We start from the raw sequence: 23523 nt of genomic DNA on the forward strand, positions 1-23523 counted from the left end.
AAGGGGGTTAACTCTAATTAGAACTGAAAACTCGTGCGCAACTTAAAACGAACTTAGTTCAACTACTGTATAGTCCTTACTCTGATATGAATCGCTCCCATGACACTGCAATGAACCCAGTTACATAGTCAACAGTTTAAATTGTTTCCAACACTTAAAGAACAACTATTTTTGGTACTCTTCTTACCACTGCATATGGAAGATTTCTGGTTAATACCAAGCGCTTTAAAGTTGCTAAAAAGCCGCCTGCTTCTCTTTCGCCCGCAAACGAAACCACAGATAGGTTGCGTAACACTGTCGCCTGAGCCCTGCAGTGACGTCATAGAGGGAACGATTTTCAGTTAGTTGCATAGAAAATGTGTAGGAAGATCGTCATTTTGCTGATTTCTCGACGTCACCAAAGGCATGCTGAATTGTTGTGTTGCCGTCAATTGCTCCTTGGGGTCAGGTGATGGTGTCACTATGCACAGATTTCCACCGGACCCCGTAGTTTATGCTTAAATTGGTTGTATGTGTGTGCGAAGCGAGCCAGACTGTCCGAGTACATCGGCAGTGGTGACCGTGTCCCAAAAAGGGGTTTCCGTCCTCAGAATGATATCCTCCCAAATCTGGTCTAAAAGTTCTAAGTCTACATAACTTCTAGACTGGCGACACCAGCTAATATTAGGTGTGTTGTTAGACAGTCTTCTTCATCAACATTTCCAGCTATTTTACTCAAATAGAACAACTAGTTCGAAAGCAACAGGTCCTTGAAGCATAATCGGGTATCGCAAAGGTGAGAGATGTTGAGGGTTGGAGTTCTGATTTTAAGTATGTGCTAACATCATTGTATAACAGAATATTTGCTTTTATACTATCATGTAAGGCTGTGTAACAGTAAATAATTTGTATTGCCATACATTGCGATTCAGTTACTCGTGTTTTGGTTGTATTTCGATATATTGGGAGCATAAGTATTTGACAGTGAATAACACCACTTGTGCATGTCAGTCCAGTCCTGTTTTCTGTATATTATAAGTCCCTTAAAATCTGCTATGGTTCGGAAAACAACAACCTCAAAATTTGGTTCAATTGTCATGGATTCTATTTAGATTTTTAATCAATTTACAGTATTACAGTATAGCGTTTTGTCATTGAATAACTGAGGAAAGCATTTGATGTTAATGGAAGTCTGTGTAGTTATCTTCTGAGCAAGTCAGAGAGAGTCCAGAACTCAACTGCCGAGTTGTGACACAGGCATAGAAGACAGAGCATATACCACCTGTTCTGATGATATTGCACTGGATACACATCCGACAACGTACCCAGTATAAAATATTGGAACTGATGAAGGCACAACACGGTACCAGTTTCCTATAGGACCATGGGCAAGCATATAAACCAACTCGTCAGCTGAGGTCATCACGACAATGCATGTGGTAGACAGTGGTCAGCCAGACCAAGATATTTGGTTTCTTGTCAGTTTGTTGGCCCAACTTTGTGGAACAAATTACCCCCCTCCTCTGCGGCGAGTAGAGACATTCAATAAATTCAAATCCAGGTTAAAAACTCACTTGTTCAGCATTGCATACAGGGCTCAGTAGTGCTTTTCATCAGTCTTTTTTAGACTGGATGTTAGTGCTATATAAATGTAATGTAATGTAATGTATTGTTAATATAAACCAGAAAGATAATCACAACAATTTCAAGTATGTTCTCTACCCAATATATCGCTTCTGAGAAAATGTATTGCAATACATTGCAATGGTTTGAAAAGCGTCTTGCGATATGCCGGTAATTCGGTGCATTCCTACCAACATGTATAGCAGAAGGAATGTATGTAAACGTATATATTAAGATGTGTAGCAGAAGGAATGTATCTACAAGAATATACTAACATGTATAGCAGAAAGAATGTATCTAGAAGTATATACTAACGTGTATAGCAAAAAGAATGTATCTACAAATATGTACTAACATGTATAGCAGAACGAATGTATCTACAAGTGTATACTAACATGTATAGCAGAAGGAATGTATCTACAAATATATACTATCATGCATAGCAGAAAGAATGTATCTACAAATATATCCTAATATGCATAGCAGAAAGAATGTATCTACAAGTATATTCTAACATGTATAGCAGAACGAATGTATCTACTAGTACATACTAACATGTTCAGCAGAACGAATGTATCTACTAGTGCATACTAACATGTATAGGAGAATCAATGTATCTACAAGTATATACTAACATGTATAGGAGAAGGAATGTATCTACAAGTATATACTAACATGTATAGGAGAAGGAATGTATCTACAAGTATATACTAACACGTTCAGCAGAAGGAATGTATCTACAAGTATATACTAACATGTATAGCAGAAGGAATGTATCTACAAGTATATACTAACATGTATAGGAGAAGGAATGTATCTACAAGTATATACTAACATGTATAGCAGAAGGAATGTATCTACAAGTATATACTAACATGTATAGGAGAAGGAATGTATCTACAAGTATATATTAACATGTATAGCAGAAGGAATGTATCTACAAGTATATACTAACATGTATAGGAGAAGGAATGTATCTACATGTATATACTTACATGTATAGCAGTACGAATGTATCAAGTTCAAGTTCAAGTACGTTAATTCATGCCTTTATGCCGTTGTCCCATCTACATGTACATTGCGATGCATAATTCTTATACAATTTTGACAATAATCACATATTCAATGACATTTGCCTTCTTTTAAGGCTATGTAACATATATTTACATACTTTGAATATTAGGGTGTCATTGTCTGCCGTCATGAGGAACTTAAATTTGAAGATATTTGGGTTACTACAAAAACACAATGGGAAATATAATTTTCTTAAATCATTATAATGTTCGCACACAAGCAGAAAATGACACTCGTTTTCCACGTCTAATTCACACAGTGGACATATTCTTAAACAATAGTCAACATTCGACCATCTGCCTTCATTCACGTTTAACTTTAGTAAACCAGCTCTTAATCTTGTACATAAAGGTACGATATTTCTTTATAGTAATGTCAGTTAAGTATTTTTCTGGAGATAGAAGACTTTTGTACTGCTTATATAATTTATATCTTGTGCTATTTTGTAGAACTCCATTCCAAGATTGATAAAACATGTATATAGCAACATCTTTGAAGCGTCGAAGAAATATCAACTTATTTCCAACTCACTGGCTAATCCATACAAAACCAGATCCATGGCTAAACAAAAAAGACGTATTGATGCAGCATAGCTTGTGTATGAATGTTTATCTAAATTAACCATCATGTCATATGCTTTCTTAGGTATTCGATTATTGAGCATTTCAATTAACTTTAACCAATATTTTACAGCGCGACATAAGGCATTGATATTTAGTGGATATAGACCATAGCCGTACGCTATAGCATTTAGCGTTTGTCGACCAACATTTAGAAATCTTTTACAAGCTGTGATATGTACATTTTCAATCTATTTAGTCCCCACACTTCAGAGCCGTATAAGAAAATAGTGTTATAGTGTCTACTTCAGGACAGCCATGTCCAAATATTTCTACAGACCAAAAACTACGTGGCCAGGCTATATGATATTTAGTTATTATTATTCAATCTGCAATCTTGATCTTTATCACTACCGCAGAGTACATTGTTTTGTCAGCTACCTTGTTCCTCTTTGTCACTTCCATTAATTACTGTATAGGACATTTATGGCCTTTATTGGTCATCCACTTGGCTGTGTCTGTCATCACATCAACTGTAGAAGGAAGTGCTATTGTCATATTGTAACAGTCATCCTATCCATGAGCCAATCCCCAGCCGAAGACCACAGCCCCCGCGTTGACAATACGTTCAACTCGTGAGTCAAAAATTTTAAAAAATACAGTGGGGTCAACAGTATTCATCTTATTCAAGTTATGGAGAATTTCCATCAATGCAGAGCTAGGTCAGATGCACATACAGTCATTTTAGAGGTAGAAGAAAAAATAATACCAAAATACCTCTATGTATTAACAGTTGAGATCCTTTCAGTTTTATAGAGCCATTTTTCACATGTTGCTAAACGACCACCCCTTCTATTTTGCTAAACTTCGTCCACACTTATCAGCAAAATGTTCTAAATCATTTAGTTGTTTCTGTAATCCAGAGATGGCATCGGATACTAGAATAACATCATCAGCAAACATCAGTAGTAATATTTCAAGCATATCAGGAAATAGATGAACACCATATTTTCCAAGATAATATCATCTGACAGTTCACTGATGAAAAAGGAAAAAGGATTGGACTTAATATACAACCTTGTGTCAGACCAACTGGACAGTCGAAGTAGTTTGTTCAACATTTCTTGCTAAAACGTACACAAGCTTTAACTGATTTATATATTCCTCAAAGAACTGCCAGCATTTTACCACAGCCACCTGTGTATCTACAAGTAATTGTTGAAATGTACAGCAGAACAAATGTATCTACAAGTATATACTGATAAGTTTTATTTCTTGTCAGTGTTAAAAAAAATTAATATCAATTAAAATGATAATCTTCAGAGCCCCGAAGGACGAGGGGAACATAAACTAACATCGGGGGCACATCAGCTCATGGGCCCGAGGGACCAGTGAACAGCTCACATTGTACCTGCTCAGCTGGTGCATGTATAAGATCACAGAAGAATGGCTTGCCTGTGAAGACAGTGTACCAGTTCCGATGGGTTGTATATTGACCACAGGAGACCAGCTGCCTGTGAAGGTATTGTACCTGCTCCGATGGGTTATATATACTCTGGGAAAAAAAAGAAACTTGACATGGTGTTTTAGGAGTTTACTTACCGAGAACATACAGCGGATTCAAACATGACATCATTACTCAGTTACAGCAAAACCGTCGACTTTTACAAATTTTCAAAACCTGATCATCTAGTAAGTGTTCGGTAAAACCATGGATGGGTTATTACAGCCACTTGGTCAGAGTAAAATGTCAGTATCTGATGTGACCACCAGGAGTATCGATGACAGCTTGGCAGTGGTGACCCACAGGAGAAAGGAGATGCCGAATGCTGTCTTCAAAATGCCACATCCATGGTTCTCCAAATGTACAGCTTTAAGCCACAATAGACGACAAGAGAAAGAGAAGACCGACAGAAGCTCATCGGCCTTTCACAAGGACGGGCATCTCAGCATGAGTTGGCAAGGCACTTCAGCGTGTCCACACAGACCATCTCAAATCTATTTACCTGATACACAATTTGTGTGGGATGTCCATGGGATACCCTCGCTCGATGCTAACTCCAGCGCAATCCGCCACCTCAGACACTACAAGAAATTCACAGCACTTTCGAAAAGATATCAAAACATCCCTGAAGCCTTCAGTCATAGACTCAAGCTCAAGGTGATGCACAATTTCACGATGCTCGTGCTTTTCATGTAGGGTGCGTATTAGCGATTGATTACAGACGTGATCGTAACGTTACATTTTTGTTCAACGTTTCTGTTTTTCAACCGTTTTGTCGTCCGCAGCCATCCCCTTACATGCTGGGATTCAGCACGGACTGACTTGTGTCAAATAGTTCCTTAAAGTTCACTTTGATCCGTGTCGAGTTTCCTTTTCTCGTTTTTAAAGAGTATATATACCACAAGAGACTGGCTGCTTGTGTGTGTACTGCAAATGCTCTGATAGGTTAGGTATGGACCACGGGAAACTGACTGCGTGCGTAGGTAACTGCTCTGATGGGTTATATAGGCCAGAGGAGACTGGTTGCCTGTGTAGGTATTGTAACTGCTCTAATGGGTTATGTACGGACCACGGGAGACTGGTTGCCTGTGTAGGTATTGGAACTGCTCTGGTGTGTTATATATGGACCACGGGAGACTGGTTGAATGTGTAGGTATTGGAACTGCTCTGGTGGGTTATATATGGACCACGGGAGACTGGTTGAATGTGTAGGTATTGTACCTGCTCTGGTGGGTTATATATGGACCACGGGAGACTGGTTGCCTGTGTAGGTATTGTACCTGCTCCGATGGGTTATATATAAAGACCACAAGAGACTGGCTCCTTATAGACACTGTACCTGCTCTGATGGGTTGTATATGGTTATATATGGTTATGTAAGTGAGCAGTTTGATAAATGCTGAAACAAATTTGGAGCTTGACCGCGTTCCAAATACAGGAAGATGCAATGTCATCGTAGAATATACATGCAAATAACACAGTCAGAGAAATGTTTACTGAAAATCAGAATGTCACCATTTTCATAACTGACCTCATACGTTCATGGCATAAATATTTCAAATTAGGTAAACAACAACAACATGAATGAAATGATATGTATATACAGTTTATTGTTGATTCGGGACACTGTATAACACCACGTACAAATAATGAAAGTGGAAAAATATATTCTATGTCCATGTTACTAAGTACAATAGCTCACTCATCTCCCAATGCCCATTCAACTTTGTAATAGGAACTCGTGTGACCCAGGCAAAGCATTTTTCTACCTTATTCCTACCTATTGATGTTTGTTTGCTTATCAAACGTAATAAAGGATTAAGTGGATTCATTTACGAATGTTACCTGTGAACTATGGAAGCCTACAGAATGTCTTCAACCACGCATGTCACAAATGACTGTTTTATACTTACTGCTTACTGAACCTTATGTATAGATGTGGTAGGTTGGGAAATTGCTGTGCTGTTTGATGTGCATACATCGTCGCCACAGAGGGTAAGAACACAGCTACTGAGCAAGTACCACTCTATATTTGGCATCTCTGAATAGGGTAGGACAAATCATATCTTTGAGGTATAATTGCAGAAATTCCTCATGGAAACGGGTAAAACATGCATAAGCAAAATGTTAACACTCTAAAGAGGGTCGAAGTAAACAGTGTTGAATAGAATGGTAGTGTTTTTGGTAGTGTCCACAGCATTACTCATGAATAAATAACTGGAAGTAATAAATACAATAACAAAGGACGTTCATAGTAACACAGTTTGAGGTTACACAATCTGAAAAAGGACTAAAATAAGTTTCAAAACAATTCATCAAGGCCGAGAAACGACAGGTCGTTCGTTTGCCTTTCAGTTGAAAAATATATAACAAACAATCAACAAGTTATTGATTTTGTTCTTATATTTTCTAAGAATTTCAATATCGCTAAAATGTATCGTGAAGGAATGAATTTTGGTTCTGACTGAGAGTGTTGACAACATAGAAATAAAAGTTTCCATAAACGTAGGAAGCGACGATATAAAACAATGAACAAAATTGTGAAGCACTTGAAGCAGTCAGTGGCATGCATCCATAATACAACAACACTAGCCTTCTGTTAAGTTTTGATTAATGGCATCCATGCTGAGAGCTTTATCCGGTCATTTGTATGTGATACTCGGGTGGATGTGTTTTAACACACCACGTGTGTACATGCTACTGCAGCTGGTACAGCTTCCCAGTAACAATAATCACTCACTGACCTTATCAACAAGCGCCCTTACCAACATGGACAAGAGACGGTCCAAGTATGTAAAAAGTCCGTAATCTAGATTGTGCTCAAGTTCTTCAAAGCTAAATGCTAATTACATGATCGGGAAGTGGTGTATTTATACTAAATCTTACCAAAATAATCCTGTTAAAAACAAAATGGTACCGAAGAACTTCAGCTCCCTGGATATGTAGGTATCAGCTCGAATGACTCGCTTGTTGCTTTTCAAATATCTTCTGAATGAATACTGACGACCAAAGCAAAACTAAGCATCTAAGTAAGTGCCTATATATCCTCAATGTTCCGAAATCTGCAATTCCGGAATAGCTATTTAGAATATTGTGTGAAGTTAGCGCATTGCAACAGTGTTCTCAATTGGTATATCATTATTATTATTATTTTGGCAGACTGAACTCTGGCCGAAAATATGAAACTACCAATGATTTTTCTAAATACATGAAGTTATGACAAAGTAAAATGTACTACTTCCTCGATTTGAAAGTTTATTTCATGAAACATAGGAGGATTCTGGATTCTGGGGAGAGGACCTAAACACTTGGACACCCACGAATACTTTGTCATACGAATACAGGCTTCGAACTAGGAACTATGCATGGGGTTAATATGACCCACTAAGTATAAGGCTTCTGGCCCTTATTGAGTTTATTTGTGAATCTGTTCTTCTGATTTACCGAAAATGACTGCCCTGAGGCAAGAATGAAATTCCAGTGTTGATACACTGCACAAATAAAAAGCCCTTTATATGTAAAGAAACAACCACACAGAATATTTAATGATTCTGTTGAGTCGTTTCGATGAAGTGAAAATGTAAACCGGTTATGGTCGATTGCGAGTAAATAACGCTAATTAAAAAGATCGCCAACTTTTTTTCATTACTGAGGAGAGCTTACTAAATACGGGCGTAGAATACAGTAATGAGCAGGTGTCAGTAGCTATGCTGTCATAATGTACAAAGATGCACGCCATGTGGCAAGGGAACGGTGGGCTGAGTCATGTCCTGTCATGTCCGAGGAACTCACAGTGAAATCTAAGTCGACCACTGTCAAAGTTGATGTATTTATACTTCCACATGCACACATATCCACCTCAGCAGCTTTCGTTGATTCTTTCTTGGAAACTATCCAACAGGCTAATTTCGAGGAAGATCCATCATAATTACAATGGTTCGGAAGGGAAAATCGTACGCACACATATGTTACTAGAGTCTGGATGTGATCCCATGCAATGGCGTGGAGAGTAGAAACATATCCCTCGGCGTGCCTGGTTGTGTTTTACCGTGTAAATTACACATATAAGGCATCATGTGGAACAGTGATCACATATATCGCCCTGGCACATACTAGACAACACATTTGCCATTTTCCAAATGCTTCATGTTAGGAGGTATTCGAGTATGTGCACACCATGTCTGAGTAGTACTCTGGAATGGATGCAAGTTTGGTGGATGGATAGGTGAGGAGCAGTTGAGACCGCACTGAAGAAGCACCAGTGACTCTTGGGTCACGAATCTCCGGTTTACCCACAAGGAAACACAAGTGAATGGGGTGTTCTCTCTGTATATTTGGACAAGGCTCTGCTGATACACAGCATTGATCTCACACTTGACTTCCATAGTCATCTTCCCTTGTCCTTGGCCGACTTCGGCGACCCCGTGAAGAAGGGTTAGGATCGTAAGACACTGTGCGTTCATCCCCACTGTCTCGACTACTAGTTGAAGAATTGCTGCTCTCTCGGGTTCGCCGAGAGATGTCGCTGATATTGTAATGTCTATTGCGTCCCTCTTTATCGAATGACGCACTTGAACTCTGACTATGAGGTGATCTGGACCTGGATCGTCTTCGGCTTCCACCATGTTCTCCGTTTGATCGTGATCTTTGACGACCAGAATCTCTATGACCTGAACGCGATCCATTCCCCGACCTTGACCTCCGACGACTTCCTTCTCGCGTTAATCCGCCTTTCTTTTCTTCATTGGCACTATTTCGTCTTTTGTTCGACTTGCTTCGGGCACTCCCGCGCCTTCCACTCCTTGACAAACTTCCAGCACTTCCGTTTTCCTGATGCTTGGAAAATCTTCTTTTTTGCGGAGTATCACTACTTTCAAAAGAACCATTAACATAGCCCCCGCTAGTGTCCTCACTTCCAGTACTGTCACGACTTCTGTCATGGCCACCGTCTTCAGATGGCACAAAGGCTTTATTGGAGTAACCTCCACCCCTGACTTTCACCTTGGGATCAGGGTTCATGTTCACAAATACCTGCCCATCTCCGGAGGATATACTGCTGTTATGACTGTCGGTGCTACTGGACTCAGTATTACGGGAATATGGCCCCTTGTAGTTGTCTTTGTGCTGGTCTTTGCGAGACTGGTACATCACTTTGGATGAGCCTACAACAAACAATAGGTTAAGTTATCGTAATCAGCTTGTTTTGATAAGGAGAGAACTCGTCAACAAAGACATGTAGAGGAGTTTGTAAGAGTGCGTGTTTATTGTGTGGCTTGTCACTAACTTACTATCTGTATCATGGCTCCATGTAAATGAGGCAAAACCACGGAAAGAATAGTCTTAAAATGATGGTTTCCTAACCTCATGCTTATGCATATTGCATAATCATTTCCCTTTCCAAAACTACTTCCATTCCCTTCCACGCTGCTTCCCAACCCAACCCCATCCTCTCCCTTCCCAAGCCCATCCCCTTCCTCTCCCTTCTCAACCCCATCCCCTTCCTGTCCCTTCTCAACCCCATCCCTTTCCTCTTCGCTTCCCAACCCCTTCCCCTTTCACTCCATTTCCCAACCCCATCCTTTCCTCTTCCAAATCCCTCCCAACATTATTCACTAAGTCAGTGTACTGTCCCCGAAATTTTTACCTTGCCCACTAGATATATAAAACCTAAAACACAATAAATATCAAAACTGATCTTTATTAATCGCTGAACACATGGAAAATGCTTTTGTAAATCATGATCGAAATTGTGACGTCGGTTCATAAATTGACGATTGGAGTAGTGAGGAATGAAAGCCGATTAAATTATGGTGACGTCATATCAAATGGTGGACTACACGTGGTCACACGTAATCTCGTCTCGGGCGTGACATCTCGTATCTCTCCCGTCGAGGTCGGCGGTCATCAGTAGGAACTGAAAGACAATGAGAACAAAGTATTAACGACAAAGTCAATACTTAAGTTAATACTTCAATTACAATGATAATACTTCCTGCTGTTAAACAGTGAATCAGACTCAGAAGAAACTAAGTTAATGCCGTCAAATCTCAGACAACAAAGCGGTAGGCAGGCAATAGGTAGAATAGCATTATTCTTAAGCACAGTCTCTTCTCCGATATTTGCACTACATCAGTGATCACAAGAAGCTTCGGGTTAGCAGGTTGCATGTGGTTGATGTGTTTCATGTCACGGAGACAGTTTGGGGCACCAGCCGGGGCTGAAGGGCTATAGGTGTAGATAATATAACACACACCAGAATTTAAACATGAAGTACTAATAGTCCATATTGTATTTGCCGCGTTGCCACGTGTATCGCCAAAATATGTGTGTTGACACTAGATGACATACAACTATAGGACAAAAGACATTTAGCTATTTTTCGCAGGTAACCAAACACTCCGGAACATGAAAAGAACATATATATTACACATGGTTCTTTCCACACCGAAACAGATGATAACTTACCAGAAATGTTGGGTGGGCGCATTTCTTCCTTACTGTCCCCGACACGGCCCGTCAGTCATCCGATCATGTGTGCATTTTTAAGATGTGTATGTACGATGAAATGAACTAATTCACAAATTAATACTGTACCGCTAAAGTATCAGTGAGAGAATTTGTTAAAAAGGCATATTTGGAGAGGTTAATTTGTTGGTTGGTTGGGTCGGTAGATTGTGTGACGACGCAGCAGTATTCCAGCTATATTGCCGTCGTCTGTAAATAATCAGATCAGACAGTCCCAGGGGTCAACAGCATAAGCACAGATCTACGTAATTCGGATATGATGACATGTGTACCAAGTCAGTGAACCTGACCACCCGATCCCGAAAGTCGTCTCTGGTCGTATAACCATTCTGTTCCGAATCCTCACGGACTTATGTGGAGAGATATAAGTTCATTGGAAGCGAAGCACTGGGTGGAACAGGTGATTTGAAACTTACTGTAAAGTGTACTGCTTGAGTCGGGAGTCGAGGGTGGGTTGTAGGAATGTTAGGGATGTTGTTGAGTCATTTATATCTCGTATGACAACATTTGGTAAAGCTGACTTTCCCAAAGTAATCAGTCACAGTACACAAGGAATGTGCTTCTTCTTCATTCACAGAAATATCTTAGCTGAATGTTATCGATAAACATAAATTCTGGAGCTATATATCCCATATCATTTGAAAGGCCAAATCTCAGGTTTCAATATGTCTTGAGTTGCAATATTGTGCTATATTTATGACCAAGGTCGTACTATTATCCTACACATGTTCATACGACTAAGCAGGGAAACCCTCGAAACCTTCAGTGTGAATCTGGAATTCGCTTTAATGCCCTGAATATGTGACCGTGCTCCACACTCACGCTATAGGAACGATGTGTGAAACCATCATCACGCAGTCAATGAACGTCCAAATAAACTGAATTATGCTCCAATATTCTGGACAATCGTAACGCTACCCATAACAGCATACATAACCCTACAACGGGTAACTGTAGGTGTGAATCATTCAGATTTATGATTTAAATAGAAAATCACTAGTAAACAGACACAAATCATTTTTGGAATGAAGGTTATCATGTAAAGTTCATCCCCTGTGGTATTGGTGCTTGAGTAACAAACTATTTACCTGTGGAGTAGACATTGTTCTCCGGGGGATACTTCTGGGCTTCGGCTTCTAGGTTCTTTTTGCGTTGCTTCACAACACAGTATATGGCGATGGCAATGACCGCAAGGAGCAGCAGGCCGCCGGCAATACTCAGCCCGACAATGGCGCCAACTGACAACGGCGAACTGTTGAAGTCTGACATGGTGCGTTCAAAGTCAATGTCAGGACCTATGGAAGAATAAACATAGTCAGACAACACTGAAATCGACCGATACAACAACAATATTCCAACACTCCGGGTCGTAATAAACCAAGCTGAATGTCTGAAACATTGTCTAGATTTCTTTTCGAGTTCAGTAAGAAACTGTGTTATGTTCTGAAAACTTGCATCAGTCTACATGAATTCCCAGAGGGTCCTGTTAGGTTTAACCAGACACTAGAGGATTTAAGAGCTGTAAGGAGTGGAAAGTGATCATTCTTGAGAAACACCATCTCTACAAATGAAACACATACATGGGTCATATTCATAGTCCATTACTGGTGTGTTCCACTTGAGCCTTCTCCTCTGCAAATGGCTACTAGGTGGCTTAAGTCTGTCTACTCGGAACAAACGGACAGCGCACACTTTTTAGAACGTGATGTATCTAGTGGGGATTTGTATTTTAAGCTCACAGAAATACCAACACTTCAAAGAAAGCGCTCTCTTTCCGGTGAATGTCAAACACAGGTGAAAAAAACTCTTCACGTCACATTCAAATATCCACGTTAAACCTTGAACTCATGGAAGTATTTTGTATTCGTCAAAACTAACACTGTATGCTTCAGCGAAATATCAAATACCTGTCTCCATGCTTAAGTGTTGTTGAGCCAGGATGTCTCAGGGAAGATATGAGACTCCTACTGCTTCTTCACAAGAAAGGGCGTGGCCCGCTCATTTTACCTATTTTGCATCGCATGGTTGTTCCCAGAGACAATGAATACAACCGCGTTAGAAGTATAATAGCTAACAAAATGGGTTTTTACTTGAACACGAATTACCTTGGTCAGTTGTCAAAAAGATGGTGTAGCGGAAGTAAACAGATGATGGCGACTGTTTCACAAGACGTATCCTCAATACGTTTCCACGGGAGTCGAATTTGTCAGGGGGCGATTCACACTTAAGAGTCCGCTGAAATAGAACAATAGGATTGTGTGGGACAGATAGAGATAGGGATACACATGTTAAATACACTTTCATTATATAATATACAGTGCTATATAGTTAGTAGTCACAAATCCAATACCGCGAGGCAACCATTACATCCTGTTGTGGCAGTTTGAACAAAACGAGTTCAGCGTGTTCTGCAAAAGGGTGACTATACATGAAGTGAATAAAAGGACGAGAATAATTGGGGAAAAAGACATTTTCTCAAATATATATCTTAAGGTATAAATATAGATTAGGGAAAGAGATTAGTTGAAAACTAAAGAGCTATCAATGAAACGGGAAAATATAACTACAATATTATTCCATGACACACTGGCATCTGGAATAAAGGCAAAAGCATAGAATGAAAACTGTACACATTTCACCAACAACTGCGCATGCACCGACGGAGCATGTTAATCAGCAAAGCATTTCATTCATTGACAGCGTCCTGGCAGCCTATTTCTGTTAAATAGTCTACGTTAATACAAACTGCAATTTATCCAAGCAGATGGTGCACGGAGCTTTACGCCACTCAGTGACGTCACACAAGCCAATGGCGATGACCTTGACCCGAAACACAAAATAGCAACAAACATTTAAATATATAAACAAATATACAAGTAGAGGTGGGTGGAGACGTGAGGACGGTAACAGCTACTTGGTCACGTGATCATAATCATACAACAACTAACTGGAAAATTTGAAGATCGGCGTTTGACATTATTATCCGATTCTTGAAAGCACGTATGACCCACCTACAAAAGGCTGGCTTTGTTGCTGAGTATGCAAAGAAAAATATTTGAGAACACGCGATCGATTTTATTTCACAAGATGATATAAAAAGCGTGGACTTATTTCACAAGATAATATAAAAAGCGTGGACTTCCGTTGTTTCATGCGCAGTTGTATCTAAATCCTCACATGTCCTCCTCCTCTACTTACACTGGGTTTGGTCATGTGGGTTCCACTGTCGAAGATTTGCAAGACCGTTCCACAGTCAAAGATGGTGATGTCCGTTACGTAGATGCGAAGACGGCGATTGGGGTCTGTTCGGACCTCAATAACGCACTTATCTCGCGTTGCCGTCCCCCCGGGCACCTGTGGGGGGTTTGCATACACCCGCATGATGTCAGTGTCGTCTAGGACGTATGGGCCTATCTTGTCACAATCTGCGCTCTCCATGTCAGCTGCAACCAAAACATGACACTGGACTAACGAGGAGGCTTCTGTTGTCAGAACTGGCCCGTTCTGCAGACTTACTCCAAAATGGTGTGTCATAACAAAATCATTAATTAATTACCGTGAAAGAGATTGGGTCGGTATCGCCAGGTGATCTTTTTTGCAGGTTCTGCGTATAGAAATGAATTTGGTTTACCGATCTACAGTGTTTGTGTTAACTGTGCAGCTTCTGTCCTCAGACTGTGATTGTTGCATTGCTATCACCTGTGCTTATGTTTTCTGCATTGGTTTGACCTAAGCAAATGTGTCCTACATTGGTTTGACCTGAGTCCATGTGCCATGCTCCGGTTTGACCTGAGCCCATGTTTCCTGCATTGGTTTTACCTGAGCCCATGTTTCCTACGTTTGTTTTACCTGAGCTCGTTTCCTGCATTGGTTTGACCTGAGCTCATGTTTCCTGCATTGGTTTGACCTGAGCCCATTGTCGTTACTTGTGACTTGTGACTTGTTACTGACGTCGCTTGTGACGTTACATTGTTTATCCCTGTGCCCTTCATTCTTTCATTGCGATTATTTATGTCTATGTTTCCTGCAAGGACATCACGTGTGCATGTGTCTCTTGCATTATGTAACCTCCTTCAGTGATTCTAATTTCCGTTCAACTTTCCGTCGGCGTGGTGGGCCAGTTAAGCTGAAACTGGTATCGTGTAGTTCATGCATCATCTCCACATCCTCCTTGTCATGGCTAAATAATGGGAGTGATAGTATCAACAGCATTCATAATTAGGACATGGTTGGCAAGTACAAATCTGCCCTTGTCACTGATCTGAGTACCGCAGACGTACCGCAGATTTAACACAGGGAGAGGCGCTCGGAAATGCCATACGAATGTCACACTGAGGTTTATTATGAGAGTAGTGCATGGTCCGCTTTGTGCATGGAGCACTCAAGTCAAGGCATACAGTCCGTCTTCGTATCTTTGAGTCTGTCCCTGTTTCAGTGTAGCAGACAACGCATCAGATAGCAAACTATAATTTAAGTCATAGACGAAAACGGGGGAAAACATGGGGAACTGACATGTTTAGATAAGAAGCCTACAGACTGGAAACATAAAGCCAATTCTAAAGTGTTCTCGTGTACGTTCTTGCGAGATAACACAGCACAGGTCAGGTGAGAATGACTCACGTGTCCTACTTCCCCGTTATCAGCTATATATTCCAGGTCTACACGTCGTGTTGGTTTGCACGGTCGCGGGCAAAGGGACAGTTATAACCAGCTCGGGGTACACAGCACACTGGATACAAAAGGCCCAGTACACGGGCTAGTGGTGACAAAGGGGACAGTATAGCCGGCTCGGGGTACACGGGGCAGTGGTGACAAAGGGACCAGTAGAGTCAGCTCGGAGTACTCGGGGCAGTGGTGACAAAGGGGCCAGTATAGCCAGTGGGACCAGTATAGTCAGCTCGGGGTACACGGGGTAGTGGTGACAAAGGGGGCAGTATAGCCAGTGGGACCAGATTAGTCAGCTCGAAGTACACGGGGCAGTGGTGACAAAGGGGCCAATATAGCCAGTGGGTCCAGTATAGTCAGCTCGGAGTACTTGGGGCAGTGGTGACAAAGGGGCCAGTATAGCCAATGGGACCAGATTAGTCAGTTCGGAGTACTCGGGGCAGTGGTGACAAAGGGGCCAGTATAGCCAGCTCGGGGTATACGGGGCAGTGGTGACAAAGGGGACAGTATAGCCAGTGGGACCAGTATAGCCAGCTCGGGGTACACGGCACAGTGGTGACAAAGAGGCCGGTATAGCCAGTTCGGAGTACTCGGGGCAGTGGTGACAAAGGAGCCAGTATAGCCAGTGGGACCAGTAAAGTCAGCTCGGAGTACTCGGGGCAGTGGTGACAAAGGGGCCAGTATAGCCAGTGGGACCACTGTAGTCAGCTCGGAGTACTCGGGGCAGTGGTGACAAAGGGGCCAGTATAGCCTACTCGGGGTACACAAGGCAGTGGTGACAAAGGGGCCAGTATAGCCTACTCGGGGTACACAAGGCAGTGGTGACAAAGGGGCCAGTATAGCTTACTCGGGGTACACGGCACAGTGGTGACAAAGGGGCCAGTATAGCCTACTCGGGGTACACGGCACAGTGGGAGACAAAGGGGCCAGTATAGCCGACCGTAACAAGGTCGGCAGTGCATGATTATCGCCGACGAGAAGGCACTGGAACGTAACGCCTAGCCCAGTGGAGATACAGATTAGAATTGGCTGACACATGTCATCGTATCCTATTTGCGTAGATCGATGCCCATTGTCGGTCCACACTCGATTACTTAAAGACCGTCGACATATAGCTGGAATACTGCTGAATGAGACGATAAACAACAACGAACCAACAACCACTTGGACCCGTAATATGTCTACTAAAGAGCGTCTGTTCATGTTCTCGGACAGGCAGTGGTGCACCAGAGATCAACAAGCCGCCAATATGACCAGACATGGGGTAGGTCGTCAGGTGGAATGACAGGCAATAAATGCCGAGGGCAACCATAGTATGCCATCTAGATGTCGTGCAGGTAGGACACACCAGATACTGATGACCATACCCAAATCCATTTACAAAGACGCATCCCTCATTACACCTGCGATGTGATCATTTCAGCACTTCTCGTATTTTTTGGCCAAAGTAGTATCATACTACTCAAGTTACATGACTTGGTAGGCAATAAGCCTTCTGTGAAGTCCTGTTGAGGCATGTCTACATGAATGTGGCACGTGGATGACATGGACACAGTAATTACATGTATATTACCTGTCAGATGCAGATGAATACCTTTTATTCATGAGTCGTATGTAAGTCATCAACATTCCCAGAACAAGCGACCTGTTTCCTGGTTTGTGGTTTGTAGGTCTGTATTTACTTGCTGCTTCAGCAGGTATTCAGGGTTCAGCCACAGGCCGAGGTCATACTAACCCCAGCCCATAAAACATGTCTCTCAGTTGATGAGTTTCAATGAAGGTATATGTGATAATTTACAAAACCACCTGTATCCTCGTTATGTCATTGTGAACAGTAAAGGGGATGCAGTGCACGTAAAGGTGATTTAACCGTGTCCGATATTTCCGTTATTACTCAGCCTGCTCACAGTACTCGGATATCCCTAATGACGTATCTCCTCCTCCTCCTCCTCCACAGGCTGGTGTACACGTAACTATACTACATCCAATATAGCAGTTTGGAGGTCTCGTTTGGGACTAACTAAGGGAGTTGTTGCAGCCCACCAGTGACCTGGCCTAGTCTGGTAAATGACAGCATGAGCAAAGCTCAAGGCGTCAATAAGTGCCCGTTAATCATAGAGCAAGACCAAACGCTACTAATAAAGAACTATTATCTCACTGGCGCCACGAAATCTGCACACGACAGACACGGGCTACTGAATAACGCAATATAGATGACTGCTATATTTTATACAGTCAAGTGCAGGTGAGCCGTATCATTGCATTCCCCATCCATTCTGTAATCACATCCGGCTGTGGTGAAAGTATGTGTGTAGCTCTGTAGCAGAAAGTTGAATGGATTCAGTGACTGACTGCACCATCATGACGTTCATGGATACCGGTCTCCTGCATTGCTGACTGTCTCCACTACTTCACTTTGCTTAGAAGACGTGAACATTTCTTTCTTTTAGTGTTATAACACATTCTCAGGCGTAACTAGTAACTGGTTATGCAGATCCCTGTTCACCCCTAACAATGGATACTGACAGTCTCCAACCGTGCAGACTTCACAATACAGTATCAATACTTTACTGAATGGCGATGCTATTAATATCCCATGCTATCAAACTATATTAACAAGATATGTGAATATCATTTAAAGGGGGCCATCAAATTGTGAAAATGGAAACCCCCATTTTAAGCTGTGGACCAACAATATTGTTACGCGAGAACTCCGTGTCTGATTACTATGTGGGGTCGGATAACAAGGAATTAACTCTTTCATATCAATATAACACGTCACATATAAATACTGCCATAAATTATTAGACACTTGTACAGGAGTGGGGAATAACAGTCCCAAGGGTAAATCTGGGTGATGACCACAACGTGGTATAAATCATTAATGGAGATTAAAACCTGTCTTATTTACCCCAGGCGGTAACAGCCTTGGCTTTCTGAATGTCCTCTAATGAACACCGATGTGTGGCAATTAGCAGTAGCTGCCCCTACACAAGGGTGCCCCCTCCCATGGGTCAGGTCCTGACGGAGGTCTGAATAACGCCCTTCACAATCTGTTTACCTCACCTTGAGTTTACTTCACAGTGACTACCCTATGTAATCCTTTGGCTGACTAGTAGCGTGTATCGTAAGTCTGCACATATACCGAGGTTTGTATTCACGGCTTTCTAACAATCATTTATGCGTGCATGCCATGCCCTTTGATGAAAAGTTGAGATTTAAGGAGGGCAGTTCGACTGCGCCATGTTAAATGATTCTTGTTATCGTGATGGAAGGCAGACTGCAACAGTCAACACATGGTGAAACAGTTCCCCGAAATCCGAGTCTGTTTGATAGCAAGTGCAGTGCAAATGTTGTGAAATATCGTGATCCACACCATGCATGGGTAAGGCAAAGGTAGCTTGGACAGACATCGGCTCCCTTTGAGCATACTGATGCTCATAGGAAGATATTAGGGCTTCGAACCTACTGAACATTACTGATTATACATCTGCTAGCCGTGTGTACGTTTGTTACCACAATTTAGTCACTATTTAACATGAACATTGCCACTTGTATCAAACAAGGTCTTTGATGGGATAAGTGAAGAAGTGCCTCCGAGTCTTCAGTATATCACTCTCAGCTAGACAATGAAGTACATGTATATGCATTATCGTGAGCATGATCCAATCAACACCAAAACAGATAATCCCCAGATGTACAGCTGATGGTTTATCAGTGTTACTGCCCTGTGCTGATGACTGGTGGGATGTTATCTGGACAACACATGGTATGATCATGCCTATGGTATGTACACAAGCAAATACCATAAATGACATCGACAACTCTTGATGAAGAACTTATGAATGGTGTTGTGTTATTATTTTTAGGTATAAGCATTTTGTTTCTAGTTCATACATGTTCTTTGTTTTGACGATGAAATGAAAGTAGAATATCTGCCTGTCCATTCCAGACACAACTAATAATTACAGAGTATCACCTCTCTTTCTCTCTCTCTCTCTGTATATGAGTGTGTGTGTGTGTGTGTGTGTGTGTGTGTGTGAGAGAGAGAGAGAGAGAGAGAGAGAGACTAGAGCAGACATCAGTGTTCACATACTGCACGTCTCATTGCAGCAACATCAGCACCATATCATTCAAGGACTTGTTCTGGTCATACCTACTGAACAGGGTCACAGGCATATATTGGGATAAAGATTCAGTTAAAATTAAATACAACATGTATGAAAATTATAGAAAGTGCACACTGAAACAAATACAAACCTTTTAAATATATGTTGTATAAACAAGTCCAGTAGTAGGGTTGATGAACACATTCTCTGGTCAGGTTCATGAGCATGTTCACACTGCATAGGTCATTGGTAGATTATACATTTCCATGAAACCATGAGTAACATAACTCACAGCATATTCGGCAATGACACGTATGTATACAATTATACAGCACTCTCAACTCTAAATGTGAAACGACTGACATGGCTGCAGAGTTCCGCTGTCTTTGTTTCTCCTGATGATGCTCAGGCTTCCAGGGTGTGGACGAATGCTTAATGGTGTGTTAGGTTTGGGTTAGAGTATACTTGGCGAACTGTGTTACACTATATGTGTATGTGGAACATACAAACACAACCATCTTTAAGTCTTACCTATCTGCGTCCAGGAAACAGACTGCCCCCTGGCTGTTATCAGCAGGACAGCAGGTAATATCCACAGCCATGGTTTCTGTTTGTCAGCCATCACTGTTCACAGGTAGACGTGACCTCGGCAAGAATGTGACCCCTGGTTTGTCGGTTTCACATGAGTGAGCGCAGCTATTCAAAAGTGGCTGCGCCTATTATGCTCCCACTCTACTTCCCCTGGACGCTGTTCACACCTGGGTAACTCACCTACAGGTGCTTGTCACGTTGCTACTGTTTGTCAGGCTGTAATCCCAAGTGAGACATAAATAACCACATACATATTACGACGGCCGCAAAACAAACGAAACGAAGTAACAAAATACTCATTGTTTAAACGTAATGTACAAATTATCGTGAAATATTCCAAGAAAACGATGATCAGTCATTAAGCGATTGATGAATTAAACTGAAAAGAGTTTTCAAGTAACATATACTCCCCTCCCCCTCCCCCTCTCCCCGGAACCAGTAACACTCAGTGAGTTAGTTAGCTGACCTGGATTTCCTTCAGGTAAGAAACTGGACATGAAACAATTAAGATAAGACAAACAAACAAGGTAATCAACACTACTGTATAATGAGCGAGGACACACTTACCTCAACCAGGTTATCGTAATCCTTCAGAATTGATGAACGTCACAAAACAAACAGGACAAACAAAGTAAGCTTTCTAATCATCCGGTTGTGGTCGCGCCCGTCACAGCAAGAACGCAGTTATAGCACCACCTGGTGGACAGGTAACCAACCAGACGGGACAGAAGGGCGACAACTCTTATGTTGTCATTGTATAAAAATCCAGTCCAGTGGGTCTGTTCTGTAGCAGGTGTAAATATATGTTTGCAATACCGTCTCATGTCTTCGTTGGACAAGCTTCAAATCCGTGTTTTCAAGTGAACCTCCCCCCCACCCCCACCCCTCTCTCTCTCTCTCTGTGTATATATATATATATATATATAATGTGTGTGTGTGTGTAAATTTAATGGCCGTGCTCATATGATGCTATTTTCAAATGAAGTCGTCTCTTTACTGTTGACACGAGGCTGCATTAATGTTACACGTAATAGAGACAGACTCAAATGGATTCTACTTTTCATTGAAATTACATTTTGTCCCTGTGTTGTTTTCATAGTCATCGATGGCTCATCTGTTAAACTGCCACTTAGACACTACATGTGTATATCGAAGCCTGTACCTCCAACTACACTGAACAGAGGACATGGCCCCAGGCAACACCGTGCGCCACCATACATTGTTCATGTCCCGCATGTGAAGGTCAGTGAATACGTTCTCTGGGAGACCTACCTTGTGCCCCAGAGCAATAACATGACAGATGTTGCATAATAGTAATGCCCCTCATGGGTAATCTCCGCGCAGGTTTCCAAATACAAACTACACTGCCTGGAAGAAATATATGTGCAGCTACAGTTAAGTCTTCAGGTGACACTTGACCAGACTCCATCAGTATCTACAAGTTGTATAACACCCCGTGTATCTGTATGTAAAATATAACATTGATACATTCTCAGTAAACACCCAGCGATGACGTGCCTGACTTTGACAGCGTGCGTCCGAATCCTGAATGGGATCAGTCCAACATAGTACAGACTCTGTACTTTCCTGACAAAGTCTAATCCCAAAGGTGGCACCCCATTTGTCATAAGCCACAGATAAACAAACACATAATGGCCGATAGCTCCTACATAAGAACCATAAGTACCTCTCTTGGTAACAGAATCTCACATATGAAGAGACCACAAAAAATCTAACAAGCAGATTTTGATTTATTCATATATCAAGTATAAATATATAAACAACAAATATATAAAGCATTCCGTTAGTACTTATGATTTTACATGAGGGACAATCTTGAACTTTCCTTGATTGTACACCACACAGTCAGTTTCACTTCCTAGATCTCTGGTGGATACATATATCCAGCAGCGACTAGAACTCCAGAGACGTTTCTGGCGGGTCCCAGAGTCTGTCGTGTCACGATACACCCGTTCCCTGGGGCCTACAGTATGCCCCAAATCCAGCTGTGCCATGTTTGCTGACTGGGACCTCTCAAATCCCAGGATTACCTCGATGAACCTGAAGATGTTGGGGTGGTTGCGAGGCACGGCCATCATTCGGTAATGGAACCCCTCCAGATTGTTGTTTGCCGTTCAAGGTGCGCAAACAGTGAATACGGTGTTCCTTTGTTGAGTTTTTGTTGTGAAGACAACACTGAAACAAAACTTGTGTCTCACCTTGATGTCACATACTCTACTTTCATTACACTTGTCATAATGATGAATAAATGACGATTCTCCCATCTTAAGTCAAGATATATGTAAGTATTCTCAAACAATCTGCAACATAATTGTGTAACCTTGAATCAAGGCCTGTCCTGTGCCTCACCTTGATGTCACATACTCTGCTTTCATTACACTTGTCATAATGATGAATAAATAGCGATTCTCCCATCTTAGGTCAAGATATATGTAGGTATTCTCAAACAATCTGCTACATAATTGTATCGTGAGGAGCATGACCCTTGGTATAATTAGTCGACCACAGTAGTTATTGTCAACGGCATTGCCACAGTAGTAATCATCAACGGAAGTGACACAGCACTTAATATCAACACTTATACTGATGAAGTTATTTTAACTGCATTACTCAAAAGTTGTCTTCAGTTTAATTGTAAATCTCAGTTATATTACTATGAACCGGGCTCACTCTGGTAGATGTTCACATTACCTTAGTAGTTACTTTTACCAGCATTACTCGAACTGTTTCTCTCATTGTGGTTATTTCCCATTACCCCAGTATTCATCCCATTACTGAAGCAAATACTTTCAACTGTAAATGCTCTTCAACATTTCTCTCAATCATATCATCCAAGTAGTTGCCTTTACCTACAACTTTCTTCAAGTGGTCA

General features: G+C 41.5%; 1 protein-coding gene across 1 annotated transcript; it reads right to left on the bottom strand.

Annotated features, from left to right (window-relative positions):
* Window positions 1–6325: 6325 nt before the first annotated feature.
* Window positions 6326–21343, bottom strand: LOC137295551 (serine/arginine-rich splicing factor 6-like). The gene is made up of 6 exons (XM_067826939.1): window positions 21198–21343; window positions 20571–20846; window positions 14464–14708; window positions 13371–13500; window positions 12354–12560; window positions 6326–9902 (listed from the first exon to the last, which is right to left on the bottom strand). The coding sequence occupies exons 2-6, from the start codon at window positions 20659–20661 to the stop codon at window positions 9109–9111; spliced, it is 1467 nt and encodes a 488-aa protein (XP_067683040.1). The 5' UTR covers window positions 20662–20846; window positions 21198–21343; the 3' UTR covers window positions 6326–9108.
* Between the last annotated feature and the right edge of the window lie 2180 nt (window positions 21344–23523).

Source organism: Haliotis asinina, chromosome 9 (assembly GCF_037392515.1).
Source record: "Haliotis asinina isolate JCU_RB_2024 chromosome 9, JCU_Hal_asi_v2, whole genome shotgun sequence".
Taxonomy (NCBI): domain Eukaryota; kingdom Metazoa; phylum Mollusca; class Gastropoda; order Lepetellida; family Haliotidae; genus Haliotis; species Haliotis asinina.

What these genes read in the sequence shown, in the direction of transcription:
- LOC137295551 (XM_067826939.1), bottom strand. Translation starts at nt 20,661, where the DNA reads ATGGCTGACAAACAGAAACCATGGCTGTGGATATTACCTGCTGTCCTG. An exon ending in TGTTTCCTGGACGCAGATAG is followed by an intron (nt 14,709 to 20,570) that starts GTAAGACTTAAA and finishes TTTTGGTTGCAG; the next exon opens with CTGACATGGAGAGCGCAGAT. An exon ending in CTTTTTGACAACTGACCAAG is followed by an intron (nt 12,561 to 13,370) that starts GTAATTCGTGTT and finishes ATTCTTCCATAG; the next exon opens with GTCCTGACATTGACTTTGAA.